The sequence below is a fragment of the Saxophila tyrrhenica genome (assembly GCF_035928015.1).
Source record: "Saxophila tyrrhenica strain CCFEE 5935 chromosome Unknown scaffold_6, whole genome shotgun sequence".
Lineage (NCBI taxonomy): Eukaryota > Fungi > Ascomycota > Dothideomycetes > Mycosphaerellales > Extremaceae > Saxophila > Saxophila tyrrhenica.
This window is the reverse complement of record NW_027041738.1, coordinates 1,430,041-1,448,170: the sequence shown is the minus strand read 5'-3', so window position 1 is coordinate 1,448,170 and position 18,130 is coordinate 1,430,041. Positions and strand designations below refer to the sequence as shown.

The 18,130-nt window shown below is 55.4% G+C and overlaps 9 protein-coding genes across 9 annotated transcripts; 5 read left to right on the top strand and 4 right to left on the bottom strand.

Moving 5' to 3' along the window:
* Nucleotides 1-365: 365 nt before the first annotated feature.
* LTR77_004655 (uncharacterized protein) lies at nt 366-1,651 on the top strand (the record flags this gene model as incomplete). The annotated part of the gene is made up of 2 exons (XM_064801908.1): nt 366-1,530; nt 1,605-1,651. 2 exons carry the CDS (start codon nt 366-368, stop codon nt 1,649-1,651), a joined length of 1,212 nt encoding a protein of 403 aa, XP_064660538.1.
* Nucleotides 1,652-2,143: 492 nt separating this feature from the next.
* LTR77_004654 (uncharacterized protein) lies at nt 2,144-3,114 on the bottom strand (the record flags this gene model as incomplete). The annotated part of the gene is made up of 3 exons (XM_064801907.1): nt 2,144-2,414; nt 2,521-2,677; nt 3,048-3,114. 3 exons carry the CDS (start codon nt 3,112-3,114, stop codon nt 2,144-2,146), a joined length of 495 nt encoding a protein of 164 aa, XP_064660537.1.
* Nucleotides 3,115-3,976: 862 nt separating this feature from the next.
* Nucleotides 3,977-4,514, top strand: LTR77_004653 (uncharacterized protein; the record flags this gene model as incomplete). Its single annotated transcript, XM_064801906.1, has 3 exons — nt 3,977-4,103; nt 4,164-4,243; nt 4,302-4,514. 3 exons carry the CDS (start codon nt 3,977-3,979, stop codon nt 4,512-4,514), a joined length of 420 nt encoding a protein of 139 aa, XP_064660536.1.
* A 249-nt stretch (nt 4,515-4,763) lies between these two features.
* Nucleotides 4,764-6,139, top strand: LTR77_004652 (uncharacterized protein; the record flags this gene model as incomplete). Its single annotated transcript, XM_064801905.1, has 2 exons — nt 4,764-4,912; nt 4,966-6,139. 2 exons carry the CDS (start codon nt 4,764-4,766, stop codon nt 6,137-6,139), a joined length of 1,323 nt encoding a protein of 440 aa, XP_064660535.1.
* Nucleotides 6,140-6,265: 126 nt separating this feature from the next.
* On the bottom strand, nt 6,266-7,270 carry LTR77_004651 (uncharacterized protein; the record flags this gene model as incomplete). Its single annotated transcript, XM_064801904.1, has 6 exons — nt 6,266-6,355; nt 6,406-6,458; nt 6,509-6,646; nt 6,705-6,820; nt 6,876-7,105; nt 7,166-7,270. The coding sequence occupies 6 exons, from the start codon at nt 7,268-7,270 to the stop codon at nt 6,266-6,268; spliced, it is 732 nt and encodes a 243-aa protein (XP_064660534.1).
* Nucleotides 7,271-7,641: 371 nt separating this feature from the next.
* On the top strand, nt 7,642-8,747 carry LTR77_004650 (uncharacterized protein; the record flags this gene model as incomplete). The annotated part of the gene is made up of 2 exons (XM_064801903.1): nt 7,642-7,701; nt 7,752-8,747. The coding sequence occupies 2 exons, from the start codon at nt 7,642-7,644 to the stop codon at nt 8,745-8,747; spliced, it is 1,056 nt and encodes a 351-aa protein (XP_064660533.1).
* Nucleotides 8,748-9,401: 654 nt separating this feature from the next.
* LTR77_004649 (uncharacterized protein) lies at nt 9,402-11,613 on the bottom strand (the record flags this gene model as incomplete). The annotated part of the gene is made up of 2 exons (XM_064801902.1): nt 9,402-10,433; nt 10,612-11,613. 2 exons carry the CDS (start codon nt 11,611-11,613, stop codon nt 9,402-9,404), a joined length of 2,034 nt encoding a protein of 677 aa, XP_064660532.1.
* Nucleotides 11,614-14,453: 2,840 nt separating this feature from the next.
* LTR77_004648 (uncharacterized protein) lies at nt 14,454-16,078 on the top strand (the record flags this gene model as incomplete). The annotated part of the gene is made up of 3 exons (XM_064801901.1): nt 14,454-14,699; nt 14,754-14,902; nt 14,959-16,078. The coding sequence occupies 3 exons, from the start codon at nt 14,454-14,456 to the stop codon at nt 16,076-16,078; spliced, it is 1,515 nt and encodes a 504-aa protein (XP_064660531.1).
* A 1,108-nt stretch (nt 16,079-17,186) lies between these two features.
* On the bottom strand, nt 17,187-17,429 carry LTR77_004647 (uncharacterized protein; the record flags this gene model as incomplete). Its single annotated transcript, XM_064801900.1, has 1 exon — nt 17,187-17,429. One exon carries the CDS (start codon nt 17,427-17,429, stop codon nt 17,187-17,189), a length of 243 nt encoding a protein of 80 aa, XP_064660530.1.
* Between the last annotated feature and the right edge of the window lie 701 nt (nt 17,430-18,130).

Here is an 18,130-nt window from a genome sequence, read left to right as displayed (position 1 = left end):
AGCGCAATTGGCCAAGGACCTTATCATTTTTGCAGACGATCTTGATGGATGTTACCTATGAAACGTCACCTACCACATTCACTACGATCATGTACTTCCGGTGGTTCAATACGATGCTCGACGTCTGGCCTCCAGTCGACATGTGAAGACGCCTGCAACAGCCAATGACGCCTCCGAATCGAGGCATGCACGTCCCGAGAACACCAAACGTTCCTGCATCCCACACGAGCAGAAGGTCTTCCTCTTCTTCTACCGCAACAGTGCGACGATGTAGCATCAATCTAGGAGGTATGGTACCTTCTTACAAAACCCTCCTCTTCCTCCTCCTCGCTCTCCTTACCGCACAATCTCTTATCTCGGTCATCATGCGCTTCTCATCTTCTCCATTGCCGCTGGCAATACTCTCATATCTCCCATCTCTACCCACAAGCGCGGCAGAACCAGAGAAGAAAGGCAAATGCCAGGCCAACACCGACATAAGCCTCAAATGGCACGCCCCAGCCCAGACCAAAATCAACAGCCTCTCCAGCGCCATCAACGGCACGGGCATCTACGGCTTCATCTTCAATTCCAGCCAAAGCCCACCGGACACCAATTACAACTGGTGCAACATGCCCCACATCAACCCAACCACCTACGTCCGTCCGGACTCCAGCTACAAACTCGCCTACGTCGAAATTATCCACCGCCACCACAAACGCACCCCTTACGCGGACAACACCTTCCCCCACGAAACCTACCCCTGGGACTGCTCAGATGAGGGCCTCTTCTACGGCGGCCGGCCCCTGAACCCCTCCGGCAACGACTCCGCCTCCACCTACTGGGACGTCTACACCTCCCCCTCTAACCCCCTCGCCCCAGCAGGATTCAACGGGACGTGCCAATTCCCGCAGATAACCCGTGGCGGCCTAGACGACAGCCATCAGCACGGCGCCGACTTATTCGCCGTCTACTCATCTTTGCTCAACTTCCTCCACTCGACCTACGATCCAGAACAAACGACCTTCCGCGTCACAAACAACGTAATAACCTCCCAAGTCGCCTCCATGCTCGTGGCAGGCATGTACCCCTCCCTCGCCTCCACCCTCATACCCCTTCAGATCCAATCCGCGAGCATTGACTCCCTCGAACCAGCCTACCCCTGCTCAGCCGCTGACGCCCTCTCCTCACGCTACGGCGTCGGCTCAACGAACCCAACCTGGACCGCCCACCTCAGCGCTTCGACCAGTCTAAAGAAACGTCTCGACAAGATCTCAGGCGTCAACCCCAACGCCACAAATTGGAGCCAAAGCTGGGACCACTACTTCGACAACCTCTCCTCCCGCCTGTGCCATCAGAAACCCCTGCCATGCTCCGCCACCAACCCAGAAAACTGCGTGACGCAGGAAATGGCCAACTCCGTCTTCCGCTTGGGCGAGTGGGAATACGACTTCCTCTACCGCTCTGCCCGGCAATCTCTCGAGTTCAGCAAGTCGAGCTTCGGGATCTGGATCGCGGAGCTGGCGGACAACCTACGCTCTGCCACCGAAGGTGCGGCAGGACCGAAGTACAGACATAACATCGCGCATGACGGTTCCCTCTCCCGCCTCTTATCCATCCTGCAGGTGAAAGAGATGGTCTGGCCAGGTATGGGCGCCGAAGTAGCTTTTGAGCTGTACAGTAAAAACGACTGCTGGTTCGTGCGGGTACTGTGGGGCGGAAGAGTGTTGGAGAGTAGTCATCCCGCACTGGGGAGGATGGAGATGGTGCCGTTGGGGACTGTTCTATCGTATTTTGACGGGTTAGTGGGGAGAGGAGCGGAGAGGGTGCCGGGGCTTTGTCGGACGCCGGAGTGCGCTGTTGATGGGGAGGGGTGCGAGGGTGATTGAGGGGATGTGGTTGCAATGTGCAATGTAGGCTGTCAATGCATTGGCTGTGGTGCCCAGTGGTGAGGAAGTGGTCATGAGACGATGGTGAGGTGTTTCGTTTCACTTGGTTCGTTCCATTGCATTGCTACGGCTTGCACCGAGCTCCAGCCCAGCTGATAGCTCCTGTCTCTTCTGTTGTTACACGTCGCATTCCCATGTCATAACGTCATCCCTATCATCCACATTCATCGCACAGCAAAGACTCCCCCTCCATAATATCACACATCGCTGCCCACCTATTTCTTCTCATTCGCAACCTCCTCCTCCTCCACACTCCCCATCGTCCCCGCCGAGCTACTCGTACTCATCTTCTCCAACCCCTCCTCGTCACCCTCCAGCGGCGGACCGTGCACCTCCTCCTCGTACTCAATGACCTCCGGATCGATGGCCTCGAACTTGGTCTTGAGCATCGAGTGGCCGGCCGCGGCGGTGGAGCTGTTGGTGCGACGGCGCGGCTTGGTGGGGTTGAAGGCGTAGTCTTCGAGCTCGGACTCGCCTTCGCGGCCCCTACACCTCCCAAAATATAAAATTAGTCACGTGCTATTGTGGTGGATGGGTTGGGGTGAGTCAGAGTAACGGCGGAGACAACGGAAAGGGACGGAGAGAGACGAACCAGTTGCCTTTGCCTCCGCCCTGCTTCTTGGTGGTCTTGGGGTCCTCGCCGGCATAGCCGGATTTGGCAAAGTAGCGAGGGAGATGCTCTTCGGGGGCGGCGGTGCCGGAGGCGAGGCCGGCGTGGTCGCGGTCGTTGGACTTGTGGGTGCGAGTCACTGTATAACACCTTAGTCTTTGGGTTTGGAGCGGTGGTGTAAGAAGTGACGTTGGGTGAGACAATGAACGAGGTTGTTGTTTTGTTTATATTGGGGCAAGGGCTTGAAGTGAGCGACTTACTGATGGTGATTGATGGGGTTGAGTGAATGGGTTTCGATGATTGTCGGTGAATGAACTTGTGGTTGTAATGGTGGAAGTTGAGTCAAGAAGAGGTGTTGTTATGCCAATGGTTCAGGAGTGGAAGTAGAGCTGTGGTTAGACTTCAAGAGCTACCCCAGACTGTGTGCCACTGGTCGCGTGATGCAATAGTAGGCTCTCGCGGAAGGTGCGATGGGCGCTGACTTCACCCCTTTGTTCGATTTGGTATACTATGGTCTCGCTTTTGTTTGATGTTGTTCATAAGAAGGAGTGAAGTCGGAAGGCTGCGGTGCGGCATGTAAGAGAGGGACGGGCACGCGAGCAGCCGATCGCTAAGCCCCCACGAAGCTGGCCAGGGAGCTCGAGATCGGACGACACGCAGTCAGTCTTCTAGGCTGTTCCATTGACACAATGCTCCAGCGGCATGCGGTCCGCGCAGCTCGACAGCTGACCTTGCATTCGCCGCGTTGCTTTCACTGATAGAGTGATTGATCTCGATCTCCAACGCTTCGAAGTCTGATAAGAGCTGCGGCCTGACGTCAGGCTCATTCTTGCAGGTCCGATCTCATGCTGACACAATGGACAGGTACTGTTCTCAACGGCGACCAAATGCCTTCAATCTCGGGCCTACAGGACCTTCGGCTGTGCTTTGGGCCTCGAGAAGTGGTTGCGCAGCCAGGATGTGCTATGTAACTCGTACCTGCAGGCGAGCTCTTATTTTGAGTTCTGGCTAGGCCGCATTCGTGCTTGCCCATGGGGAAGCCACGGGACTTGGAAAGCTCGGACCGCGTTTGATATGTCTACTATTGACCGTATTCACGATGATGTAGAGTGCGACATTGAGCATAGTGAGAGATCTTTACTACAGTAGCAGTAGTCCTCCCTAAAATATGTCGTGAGGTCGAACTCGTTTGCTAAATTCACTTCGACCAAGGCATCTCTGGAGTCTTTGCTTTCACTCGTAAAAGCTGTTTCGCCATTTACGGCCTTTCACTTACACTACGACTGCAGTGTTTCATGTGATCATGATGGCTTCATTTGTGGTAAGTACTGGCGGGTGCCTCACATTCTACGATCCACATAACTCTAGTCATCTACTCCGTGCTTGACATTACGTCTCCAAAGATAAGTCAACAAACCAAGAAGACACACCCATGAACATGGACGTTGCCGAAGACACCAAGGCAAAGGCGCCGCATAGCAAGGCCATGGAGCTGGAGGAAGCAATGGCGAAGCTATCCACATCGAGCTCACCGAGGCGGCGAAAGGTCAAGTCGCCTAGAAGTCGTAAGTCGCAAGGACAGATGTGAGGAACAGGGTTGCGACACCTGACCATCGAACGTCTAGGCCTCATGATCCCGAAGATGCCGTTCCGGCTGCTTGTCCGAGACGTAGCCTTATCCATCGATCCGAACATGCGCTTCGTGGTAAGCATCTGGCTTCTATGCTTTTGATACGAGGACAGCTGGACTGACGCGGAACTAGGAAACGGCGGTTGATGCTCTTCAGGACTCTGCGGAGGCATTCATGACCTACATGTTCACGCAGTCCCAGATCGCCGCTTTGAAGGACGGCCGTACCACCGTCGAGAAGAAAGATATGGACCAGGTTCTTCAGGACTTGGGGGGTGTGGAAGGAGCAAGAACTGGGCGGACGAAGCCGAAGGAGGAGGGGCTTGAGAATGGCTCGATGGAATGAGTGTGTGGAAGCGTGATCTCTGCCCGATCATGTCTTTTTCGAAGAGGTATCGAGAAGTTGACATGAGACATCAGAGGAAGTTTGAATGGAGCAAGGGATGAGATCGTGCCAAGACGCGCGTTGCCTAGTTTGGCGGCCAACGTCACGTCTTCAGCAAGTAGGAAGTAACTACGCCTCAAGATACATCGACCAGATACATCTGAATGCTCTGAATCTTTGTACCTTACTTGTCTTCTCGCATTCAATATAATGGCAGAAGCTGCAGCCGCTGCGGCGGTCTACGAGACCGTGGAGACGACCGCACAGATAGGCGTGGGCGCTTACATGGTCGCGAAGCCCACGATGCCATTGAAGGCGACATTCACACAAATCGCCACGTCCTCGGATGATCAGACGAAGTAAGTCTTTTCCCTTACTAAGCTCAAAACTGTCCTGCTCACACGTCTGGCAGACTCTCATTATCGCGATCTGGCCACTCCATCTCCATCGTCAAGGACAAGGCTTACATCTTCGGCGGCGAGACAGCAGCAGGCAAGCTCGCCAGCAACGAAGTGCATGCTGTCACTCTACACTCTGCCGATACGCCCGAGCCAGACTACTCCGTGATACCTGCTGTGCCGGACCAGGAAGGTGGCAAAGTGCCCGCAGCGAGACACAGCCATGCAGCATGCGGCTTCAACATCTGTGTTGCTGTCTTCGGTGGTGTCGACGAGAGCGGTAACGTCATCGACGAACCGTTCATCTGGCTCTTCGTCACAGGGAAGTCGTGCTGGGAGACGCTAGAAGCATCCAGCTCCGAGAAGTCTCCCCAGCCACGGCGCGATGCACACCTCTTCGACCATCAGAACAATCTGATATTGTACGGTGGTACGGATGCGAGCGGCCAATCCCTCCACGACGTTTGGCATTTTAGCTACGTCAACAAGACGTGGACGCAACTGCCCGATGCACCTGTCTCTACCTCAAACGTCGCTTTGAGTGATGGTGTGCTGTACACGATAACTGGCTCAGACGAAGTCAGCGGTGACCTCCACTTCCTCCCACTCAACGCTGGTTCCAACCAGGAGAACGGCTGGAGCCATGTACCATTCCCCACGAACCCACTCACCCCCGGGCCGCAGCCTCGCACAGGCGCTGGACTCCTCCCTGTAACCACCGGATACGGAAGACAGTACCTCCTCTACATGTTCGGCTCTCGAGCAATCGTCCAACCAAAGGGAAGCGCGGCAGAACAGAAAGAGACCGACGACAGCACCCTCGAAGTCGAGCCCAAGGATCCCAAAGACCTCTCTCCGCAATTCTGGAGCGACATGTGGACCTACCAGCTCCCGTCCAGCACGCCCGAGTTGAAAGCTAACATCTACCAAGCCCTGAAACCAGCCAAGATCAAGGACGCGATCAGAGGCGCTTTGGGCATGGACGACGGCAAGCACAGCTGGGGCGAAGTAGAGGTCCTGCCACCGAGTGAGAGCGATTTGGCGACTTCGGATGGCAAGGTGCATCCGGGGCCAAGGGCGCTGTTTGCGTGCGATGTGATGAAGGACGGGAAGACGGCGGTGATTTGGGGCGGGGTGAATCCGAAGGGGGAGAGGGAGGGAGACGGGTGGGTGATACGGCTGGAGTAGAGTTGGCACGTTGCAAAAGGTGTGCTGGTGTTGACTACAAAGGGTTTCATGTGGCGGGCATGCATGGAGCTATGATAAAAAGGAGAGTAGCTCTGCATGAAGTTGACTATTTAGATACATAGTAGCTCACGAAGTGGCATCGACTTCATGCTCAATGTCCTTCACACGTGGCACTCTCGTCAGTTGCAAGCCGCAGAAGTCCGCTACTTTCTCAATCTATATCACAAGTCAGCGTCTTCAACGCCGTCACTTCTTAGAAATCTTACACATTGCTGGATCAACTCAACATCGTCATAACTGACGCCTATCCGTCGGATCCCTGCCAACAATCAGCTCAGCACATACCCACTTTCAAGCCGCGGAACATACCTCTCAAATGCCACCCAGTCTCCGTCTTCAAATTCTGCATCATAATACCCGACAACACCACAAGCTCCGTATCCACTTCATCAAGGATCCTCTGGTCGGAAAGGTAGAGCCCGTAAGTGATCTCCACCGACAGCCATCCTGCCCAACACCATCAGCGCACATCGACGAGGTCTACAGAAGGGGTTGAAGGACGCACTGAAATCCCTATGCGCCGCCATCCTATCCTTCGTCCGCGCATCATTATGCCTATAAATCTTCGCCAACCACTCCGCCCCGCGCTTCCGGTTCGCTTCGTCGGCTTGCCAGTCCTCCCTACAACCACAAAGTCAGCAAAGCCACACTACTCCCCCTCGAATTGGGTCCGTACCTCGAGCACGAATAATCCTTGTCCTCCTCCCTCTCGATATTAGCAATACTAAACACCGCCTCCAACGGCTTCGGCACCCCGACTACAGACACCAGTTTCACCAACGCTTCTCGCAGTCGTCGGATAAGCGCTTGGCGTTGGGCGGATGTGCTGTAGGCGGGTTGGGAGATGAGGTGTCGGTAGAGGGTGGCGGCGAAGTGGGGATGGCCGCCCGCTGTTATTGCTGAGATCTGGGGGTCCGTTAGTAGACAATATGCTAGGGTAGGGAGAGGATTTGGATGTGTAGGTACTGCGAGGATCTGCCATTTGTCGGTTCCGAGAGTGGAGGGGAAGTGCTTCTCGATGTCCTGGAACAGCTTGAGTGCATCGTCTGATGATGGGTTTGTGAGAGCCATGTTGGAATGTCGCTCGGCGTTTCTCCTTCGGTATACGTCAAGACGCAGCTTCGAAGGCCATCGACGATGAACGACCGTTTGTGTTCACTTCTGTGAGAATACTCCATAGTGTGAGCGACCTCGGTCTTGTTCCAGAGCTGACGTTGGTTTCTGCCCCACGTCAGACAAATGGCTCTCCATTAGAACAATGCTGCGGCTGATCGATTGATTCCATAAACGTACGCATGAACTCTTTTGAAGGTTGTAGTCAGACTTTTCACGAAGCAATGTTGATGACTGAGACTGGTTGACGCCGTCCTCCACGCAGCGTAGCCCGTTGCCCCTTCACGTCATCGTACCTCATCGCTCCCGTGTGTAAGCAGACACTGATCATGGCAATCACTGGAGAGGATCGAAAGCGCATGGGCACGCCAGATCCCGATCTGCTGAAAGTACGCTTAGCCAGAACGATACCAGCCCAGAATGTTGACAGAACGTCCAGGCGATCGAGAAGAGCCCATTCCCAGACCTCACAGGCGGCGACCCGAACGCAGCAGTAGGCGGCGCCATTCGACACAACCGCGCCGACCACCTGTCCAAACTCCGACACCTATACCCCATCCCTGGTCCCATCCCAGAAGTCGACGAAACCGAGCACCAAGTCCCAGTCCGCGATGGCTCAACCATCCGCATCCGTATCTACACACCAGTCACGAAACCCTCCAGCGGCAGCCCGCTCGTCGTGATGTTCCACGAAGGAGGCTGGTGCATGGGCGACCTAACAGACGAAGACCAGAACTGCCGGCTCTTCGCTCGAGACTTGCGAACTGTAGCGGTGAACGTCGAGTACCGTCTTGGACCCGAACACCCTTTCCCCACGGGTGTCCACGACGCCTTCGATGTGGTGAAGTGGTGCGCAGCGACCGCTACTCCTTCCTCCTCCACCCTACCGGCAGACCCAAGGCTGGGTTTCATCGTAGGCGGCGCATCGGCCGGCGGCAACCTCTCCGCTGTCGTGAGCCAGCTCGCTCGAGATGAAGGGCTAAGCCCTCCGATCACAGGACAATATCTCTGCGTTCCCGCGCTGCTGTGGCCGGACGTAGTGCCTGAGAAGTGGAAGGCTGAGTACCGGTCACGCTTCGAGTCGACTGAAGATCCGGTCTTGAAGCTTGATCCGAAGAGTGGCGAAGGCGTGTTGAAAGCTTTGAAGCCGGACGTCGCGAGTCCGCTGTTCTCGCCTTTACTCCATGAAAATCTGAAGGGCTTACCGGCGGCTTACTTCCAGCTGGCTGGTCTTGACCCGTTGCGGGATGAGGGGCTGTTGTATGAGAGGGTTTTGAGGGAGGAGAACGGTGTACCTACGCGGCTTGATGTATATGACGGATTAGGTCACATGTTCTGGACCAACTGGCCGGAAATGGAGAGGAGCAAGGGATTTGTTCGAGACACGCTGGAAGGTGTCAGATGGTTGCTGGAGGTCGGTAGAGAGCGGGAGTAGATTGAGCTGTATGGTGAGCGTCTCCTTTGCCACCACCACCGCAGGCGGTCCAGGACGGGCAACAGCCTCTGCCTTGCACTGGCGTTCTTGCGTACGGCTCACGCGCATCTCTGAGCCCTAATTCTCAGTCGCAAGTGAGTACTGTACCCAGATAAGCGCGCCACTCTGGTCGATGCAGGAGCGACGTTGGCGTCCAATGCGGCACCAAACCAAGATGCACAGAGGGCGCCTGCTGCCGAAGTAGGCTGCGCAAGCACATGTATGCTCGAGCACAGTTCTGATTTACAGCGGTACAAACGCGCCGTGGTGTCCTCTCGTCTCCACGCGACGTATCGGATATGTACTTAATGTGGCGTCCTTTGGCTGTTTGTGCAAGGATTATGGCTTCCAACTGCCTTAGTCGGTCGGGTTTATGCAGTACCAACACAATCTCTGGTCCAATCAACGAGCCTACCTCTTATACAGTTGAGGCTGGTTCTATGAGAATGGAAGTGTTCGACAATGATGTAGACATTGATATTACATTCAATTTCCACTGTCTCCTATGCAGAGGCAGCAAGCAAGCAGCAGCTAGGCCGATCCTCAAGACCCAACCCTATGCATCCAACGCCAAAACTGTATGCAAGAAGTGCCTTTCCCTCTCAAACCACCAGATTACTCGTCATCGCACCCGCAATCGATCCATCCCGCTCCCTCCATCCCTGGCGGCCCACCGTGAGGGCCTGGGGGACCATGCGGATGACCCATCGGAGGCTTGAAGCCGAAGCCGCGGAAGCCGCCCTTCTTCGACTTCGTCACAGAAGGCAGAGGAATGAACTCCGACCACTCTGGCAAGCAGAACTTGTCATCGGGATCAGTGGCAGTGGAAGCGTAGACCGAGACCTCGAAGCCGGGGATGCTCTCCGGGTCGACGCTCGTTCCGTCGGGGCCGAGGATGCGCCATTCGAGCGCGTTCTCGAGGAAGGGCGTGACGATCATCTGCGACAGCTCGCCGAGGAGGCCGGACTGGATCTTGGTGGTCAAGGCGCGGGTGATGGGAATGGAGCCGGCGACGGTGACGTTGGCGCCTTTCATGGTGTCCTGCGCGAGCACGCCCATGGGGCCGACCAGGTGGTCGTCGTTGATCCAGGTGGTGGGCTCCTCGCTATCGGGGCTGCCGAGGAAGAGGAAGATGTAGTAGGAGCCGCCGAGGGCGTAGCGCGGGGCTTGGATGTTGGCGACGTATTCGTACGTGCTGCCGTTGGGCGCGCTGAGGGAGGAGAGGAGGCCTGGGGGAAGGAAGTCGGGGAGGGAGGGGAGGCCGGTTGGCTTGACTGCGGAGAGCCAGTCTTCTGGCGACGAGGGCATGGCAGTGCGCTTGGAGGAGCCCGCAGTGGCGGTTGCGGTCGGGCCGTAGAGTGCCTTGACGTAGCTCTGGATGGCGGAGCTGCTGCCGTCGCTGTTGACGAATTCGGGGTAGGTGTACTTGAACACCGTCCAGTCCTGCACGTCGGTGGTGGTCCAGAAGCTGGAGCCAGATGCGTCGCGGTAGAAGGGTGTCAATGGCGAGTTCGCGTCTTGGGTGGTACCCTTGGCGATCGTCCAGGTGTTGTGAGGAGCGACTTGGGAGGCGCCGTACGCGTTCGGGTTGATCGCTTGCCACATGGCAAAGATACGGTCGACATTGGCGTGATGGAGCCAGAATACCTAAAAGAAGTCAGCATTGACTCCGCGTAGGTCGAGATAAGGGCGTATCGGCTACTGCGTCCTGAACTTTTGCAAAGGCTTCAAAGGCTGAAATAACCTTGAAAGATCATTTCAGAAGCTCTCGAAGTCCCGCAAGTCCATGACACAGCAGCCAAATGTTCCACCTGATATTACTTACGGGGTCAAATGCAGCCTCCGCGAGGTAGAACATGTGTCCGACAGTCTTGACAGCCGTCGAAGGCACACCCCCAGCCGTCGTGTGAATGGTATTATGAATGCCCTCGAGGCTGTTGGAGCAGCTAGTGCTGCTGCTGCCAGCGTGGTCATTGCTGAAGTGCGCGTAGTCTTTGCAAGTCGTGAAAAGCTGGTAGATCTGGTCCTGAAGGGAAGGGCGGACGTTGTTCAAGTTGGTGATGCAGCTGGCTTCGTCGCTGGTCCCGTCCACGGCATCGCTCGTAGGGTATCGGAGGGTGCTCTTCCACTTGTTGAACGGGCTGTAGACGAGCTTGCTGCTGTCGGAGAAGGTGTGCGAGTAGAGAGGGTTCGAGATGGTTTGCTGGCCAGTGGGCCCATTGATTGTGAGAGTCGCAGAGCTCACAGCGTCAGGCAGGTTGTTTCCACCGTTTGGCGGCGCAGCAGCCCAGTCCCAGTAGGGCCAGCGCATCGTCTGGGCAGCTCTCCGCATCTGAAGTCGCGTTGTTTTGGCGCCCGTCTTAGGCCATGTGTTTGCAATGTTGTGCACCACCTTCAAGAACTGTTGCTCATATAGAGCAATGTAGGCGCGGTGCCATGCCGGGAAGAGCACAGAGTCGTGCGTGCAGTAGCCATCTGAGCCCGAGCATGTGCTGCACTGTCCGACGCCGCTGTAGTCCTGCCTGGGAACACCGTGGATCCCAGAGATCTGGTAGTATGACGTCGCGTCTGTTTGTGCTTGTGCCTGGAACTGCTGCATGGCGAGAATGAGGAGTGTGAACTGGTTTGGCTTGCTGGACTGCATCTGCCTGATCTCCAACCGGGGCTGGGTGTTGCCAGACGCGCCGGTGACTGGCACAACTTGCGACTGCCGCTTGTCGAGGAAGTTGAGCTCATCGTCGCTGAGAGAGAAGGGAAGGTCGAGAGGGTGTGAAAGGACGGACTGGGTGAGGGCCGAGAGGCTCAGCAACACTGAAGAGAGCTTCATCTTGAGAAGGAAAGTGAATGGATCAGAGCATCGAAGAGCAGCAGAACGAGTGTGATGAGAACGAGGCACGCGAAGGGTGTCGTTCAACAATGGCGGGGGATGCTGCAGGTGTGTGAGAGAAACAAGGAATAGACAATAAAAGAAGGTGGATGGAAGAGCGGAGGAGAGGTCACGCAGCGGCAGGATCTTTAGATCGCACTGCTGCTCGAGGAACCTCCCATTGCGTGGAGCCAAACGAGCCAAATTAGGGGCGGAGTGTCACCGGGGCCAAACACGAGAGGGTCAAGCTCTTACCAAGGACTGCCCAGCCCCCGGTAGTGCAGGGGTCGCCAACGGCGCTGCGACAGCGGTTCGAACGATGCTGTGAGGCTTGAGCCGGGTAGCTTTGCCGTGTGTGCCGTCGCGTTGAAGTGTACCGCCGGCGGAAGAATTGACAGCGAAAGGAGTTCCGGGGAGATGTTCACTCCGTCGGCTTGCGCGGGATGGGGTTGTAGACGAGCAAGCACACTTTTCGCCGCCCACAACAGGTTTCCTGCCACGAGCCCGCCCAGCCCAATGATGGGAGCAAACCGGTCGGAGGAGAGGCAGGGCGCAGGTTGAGGCGGCGCGTATAGGCTTGATTGGAGTCTAGCTCGCCGCCGCATCCGCAGACTGGCGGGAAGATCCTCATGGATGTAACAAACCGTTTAATTAGACAGTGACGCTCCTTCCCGCACAACCAAACGGCGAGCGAACACAGCACAGCCTCTGCATCCAATTTCCACCTTCCCCAGCGCAGGGCAAGCGTTGCGTGTTTCGTGTTGCGCGAAACACTCGTGTCCCCAGTCGCTCTCCACATACCCGCCTCCCGCGGACCTGCCTCCCTGCCAACCACGCCCAACCTCCACCGTGTCCATCTCGCTGCGCAAGCTCGAAATGAGAAGGCGTGAACGAGATCGCACAAACTACGTAAATTCTGCCTATCCAGCCCCTCCCGCATGCGGTGGCATCCAGGCGGATTGCGCACGACACGGCAGATGTGTGCTTCCTTCTTCCGTCATTGTTCCGAAGCGACCGCTGGTCGCACCGCATGGCAGCCACGCAAGAAGGCATGTTTGCGCGCAGAGGCGCCCAGAATAGCAGCATAGGCCCAGGGGAGCGGACAGCCTACTGTATCCTGATCTACATCCTGGTAACGCTTGGGGTCGTTATAGGAGTATTGGCAGTCCCAACATAGAATGAGGATTCTTCTGCAGCCGCATCCTTCTGGGTGGACATTCTCGACAGTCGAGCATTCGCAGCAAACACTGATGCGAAGTTGAGTGCCAGCGGCTGTGTTTCCAAGTCCTCATTCACAAGGGAGTCAGGCAAGCATTGTGAAACAAGATCATCGTACCTCCTTGGCCTCAGTGATGAAGACCGGATCTCGGACGCATGACTCTGACACCGGCAGGGCAATATAACCATCCATCTATCTGTCTCGGGCCACCGATCTCGTCTAGGGATCTGGTGCTCGTTTCATAGTTAGGCGTTTTCGACCTAATCAGATCTATACAGCATCGGTGTGCAGCAGACTCAGTGCCGATACCTTCGTTGTTGGCAGGTACACATCTCGATGATCGTGAGGCGCACAACAGCCAAGTGTCTCCGTCTTCTTGTCGTGCTTGCGCTGCGGTACGGCAAGTGGCATTGGTTTCTTTGCTTCCAGTATCGACACCCTGCTCTCGCAATATCAATCCGCCTCTCTCCACTTGTCGTGATAGCAGTTCACATCAGCATCAGACGGCAGTGAGACCACGAGCAAAACAGCTTTCGAAACTCGGTCTCTTGAGCCTGGGTCGGTCAGATGGAGTCAGGTCAGGTCAGCCGATGTGGATCTTCAAGCATCGCGCCTTTTCTGCGGCAATCCTTTCCTCTTCACGACCGTGAATCGGCCAGGCCATGTTACTTGAGACCTCAACACAGGACCTGCTACATACAATGCACCACCGTGTGCTGAGCCAACAGTGCGAGGTTCGTCTTGCACATGCGCGACACCTTTGCAGAGGCAATTCGAATTATAGAATGGCTGATGGACGGCGAGTACGTCTTCCACCTGTCGAAGACCTGATCTTGGCTGTATTGCTCTGCAAATCCGGAGTGCTGGAAGAGCAGATCATCGGGCAGTTCTCTGGTCCTGCCCAGGAGGTGTTAGGATGACTGAACTTCGAGCTGAACGATCTCTGCGATCTCTCACGCCCAGCCGAAGAAGATCTGGACAACGCGATCGTATACATCGATGCTATGGAGCCTATCGATGAAGTTCAACAGCCTCCGCCTGCTATGTACGGAGGCAGTGGCACTGGGATCTACAGGGGATGGGGTAGGCTTCTACACACACCTAGATCGTTGGAAGGCACTGCTAAAAGCTCGTATGGTGAGCAAATACAAGCAGCGATCCATCACGAGCCCGTTACTTGCCACTACCGACGCGAGAACAGTAGAAGAGAGGTGATGATGTTTCATATTCTATGAGGTAGCAAGAAATAGGCGATCGTCTTGGAGAAAACGGTGGCACCGCAGCTTTTACCAGATGACTTGAGAACCATTGTCTGCGATACTCATCTTACACTAATCCTTATACCAAGTACATTTCACCGTCCTCAGTAGATAGTCAGGTCTGTCAAGCATTGGAGTGCTTGCGCCGCTATCGGGCCACACAACCTCCACTGACGGCTAGAGCTTTGCCGCAAGAGCGGAGTATCGGCGTTTGCGACATCAGTTGCCATTAACATGAACCGAGAATAGTCTTTCATCAGCAGTGAACTGTCGTGAATAATACATTCTTGATCAGTCCAGCAAAGCGCCATCTGCTCGCCAACATGTCGTCCTGTCCCAAAGCCGAAGACTGCGGTAAAGCGGATGACTGTCAACACGCCTCCAACGGCAGCGCTGTCGACATCGAAGACTACAAGCTAGAACTATCGACCCTTCGAGCTCGAACGAAAGAACTGGAAGAGAAACTTGCTAAACTCACCACGACATCCGATAAAACGCTTCGGTCGTCGAAATGGCTCAATCGGGCGGACGACAAGGCCATGTCGGCACTGTATATGGATCGTTATTTGGTATATCAACACTTTTGCACGACATATTATGGCTGGTATTGACGTGCTTGACAGAACTACGGACTCACCAGAGAAGAGCTCATGTCTGATAGACCCATAATTGGCATTGCTAACTCAGGCTCTGATCTTGCCCCTTGCAATCGTTATCACCTCACGCTGGCGAAGCGAGTTCGTGAGGGTATCAGGAGTGCTGGTGGTATTGCGTATGACATCGCAGTCTTTCAAAATATTCTTGACTCTGACACTGACCTTCATCCAGTATTGAGTTCCCAACACACCCGATCCAAGAGAGTGCCAGAAGGCCGACAGCGACACTGGATCGGAATTTAAGCTACCTCACGCTCGTGGAGATGCTATACGCGTATCCATTCGATGGGGTAGTGCTGATGACAGGATGTGACAAGACGACACCTGCTTGTCTGATGGCCGCTGCAACCATCAATATACCTGCCATCTGTCTCAACGTCGGTCCCATGCTCAACGGCTACGACAAGCACAAGCTGGTCGGCTCTGGAACTGTTCTCTGGAAGGCACGAGAGCTCCATGCTGCTGGTGAGATCAACGATGAAGGCCTGACGGAGATGGTGACCAAGGGGACACCATCAGCTGGACACTGCAATACCTTCGGAACTGCTTCGACGATGAACGCTCTGGCGGAGGCGCTAGGCATGGCGCTGCCAGGCAGTGCTGCAATTCCTGCTCCTTACAAAGAGCGAGCACAATGCGCCTACCGGACTGGCCTGCAGATAGTAGAAGCCGTGCATGCTGACCGGAAGCCGTCCGATATCATGACAAGGGAAGCCTTCGAAAATGCCATCGTCACCAATACTGCAGCCGGTGGTAGCACAAATGCCCCGATCCATCTCAATGCGGTGGCCAAGCACATTGGTGTAAAGCTCGATCTGGACGACTGGGACCGGATCGGCTATGACTTGCCGTTGCTCCTGAACATGCAGCCAGCGGGCGAGATGCTAGGGGAAGAGTACTATCGTGCTGGAGGGCTGCCCGCCATAATGGCGGAACTTCTCGATCGAGGCAAGCTGCATGCTGACGCCCTCACCATGAACGGCAAAACCATCCGAGAGAACGTTGAGAACAAGCACAGCTGGGACCGCCGGACGATCAAGAGCTACGACGAGCCTATGATCCAGTCTGCAGGATTTGCGCATATGACTGGCAATCTGTTCGACAGCGCCATCATGAAGACCTCCGTTATCTCACCAGCTTTCCGGAAAGCCTTTCTCGAGAACCCGGGGGACCAAACGCATTCGAAGCCAAAGCAATCGTGTTCGATGGACCAGAAGACTACAACAAGCGCATCGAGAACGCAGACGTCGACGAGCGTACGATCCTGGTCATGCGCGGGGCGGGTCCACTAGGCTATCCTGGCGCAGCGGAGGTCGTGAACATGACCGCCCCAGGCCATCTCATCCGCAAAGGCCTTCCATACTCACTCCCCTGCATCGGCGATGGCAGACAATCCGGCACATCAGGCTCCCCCAGCATCCTGAACGCCAGCCCCGAGGCAGCCGAGAATGGCAACCTGGCTATCCTCAAAGACGGCGATATGCTTCGTGTCGACCTCAACAAGCGGAGAGTCGACATGCTGATATCGGAGGAGGAGATCCAGAAGCGCGGCGAGCAGCTGTTGGCTGATGGGGGGTACAAGTACCCGGAGAGCCATACGCCGTATCAGGATATTTTCAGGAGGGAGGTGGGACCGCTGAGCGAGGGGATGGTATTCAGGCAGGCGGTGCAGTTCCAGAGGGTGGCGCAGAAGTTCCCTTCGCCGAGGGACAATCACTAGGTAGTACTGAAAGCCGTGGCGATGAATTGGCAGCTCTCCAATCAGTCTTTGTCTCGAAGTAGCTTGACTTTTCCCACATGCTCCAGGAGTTCACATAGGTCTGCGTTGAACTTTACGCCTTTACGAGTCTCTTTTAGACCCTGGATACCTCACGTCTCATGCAATTCTGCTTCATGGAAGAGATTCCAAACGTTGGTCGGGCTGGATTCATACCTTGTCATCCCTGCGAGTAAGTTCTACCGGCAGGCGCGAAAGCTCTCGACAACCCGTACGATGGCGAGGCAATAATCAACCAACAGAGTGCAGTACAGGAGCTGTAGAACTGGCTATATCATGCATCCACGTCATGCTTCTGCAACACCATCATTGACTGCAAACGGTGCTCAGGGCGGGAGACTCAGCAAGCCAAATTGCCATTCAAATTCCCAATGATTGAATCTATCAGAGGGTCAGTATGATTAGTACAAGGATGGCCTTCATGGACATACTCAAGTTAATCGAAGAATCCTTGTATCCTCCATTACCATTGCCACATCTGCAAGTCAGGATTTGTTTTCCAGCAGAGGGTTGCTCTCCAGAAAGTTTGCAGTTGCTGCAGCTGTTGCCGAATGCGCCGCTGCGATGAGAGTTCAGCAGGATCTCTTGTTAGAAGTACATGTACTCTCGCAGGATTGTCAGCCTTACTTCCGCTGGTAGAACAGATTACCGCCGCTGTTGCCCAAGCAGTCCCCTAAACGAATGGCGGCCTGTACGTGGTAGGCCCCACTCGGCTTCCGACAATTGGCAATGAGGTCCCAATAATCGGCGACGGCAGCAGGTGGTTGTATGTGGCCACTGTTGCAAGTTGCTGTGTAGCCGCTAAGGGCCTGCGCTCCTAGAGAAAACCCGAGCAGGGTGACAAGAGCGGAAAGATTGAGCTGCATGGTGGATGGGGCAGGCAGAAGCTTGGGGTCATATGTAGGATCGAAAGGCTCAAAGAGGTGTGTGCAACAATGGGTAAAGCGTTGATCTGGGCTCTCTTTATACACACTCACGGGCAGCCCTTCAACGGTCACTACCCGCGGCATTGACAAGGAGGCGCAGGCTAACGTGATCAGCAGGTATTGGTGAACGCATATCCACTGTTCAATGCCCGTCGAAGGATTCTGGTGTGAAGCGCCTCGTGTGCCAGTAGAGTCGATTTGACTTATGCGAGCATCCACAGAATAACAGAATATTAGGGTAGACCAAGCACTCGTCGCCATTGGTGCCATGGACGGAGAGCGTGTGCATATTGCTCGACGGTAGTCGCTTTCAGGCAGGCCGGCAAGAGATGAACCGAGAGTATCTTGCCTCCGTGCCGTGTCTGCTTGTTCGCTTGCCTTGGGGGCACATCGATCGAGGCCGCATGCCCCTTGACCACAATTGCAGTCGACATCGTTCTGGCGTCCGTGAACATGCAAATGACTTGCTTCGCCCAGCGCTCACCCATACACGCTCTCAACCCAGGTAGTCAGATAATCAAGACGAAAGCAATCCGGATCAAGCGGCGTTTGCGGTTGCGAGAGAGATGGCGGACGGAACCTCGACTGCATATCCTAAGAACATCAATAGATGGAAATCTTGGCAAGCTCCCCACGACCGT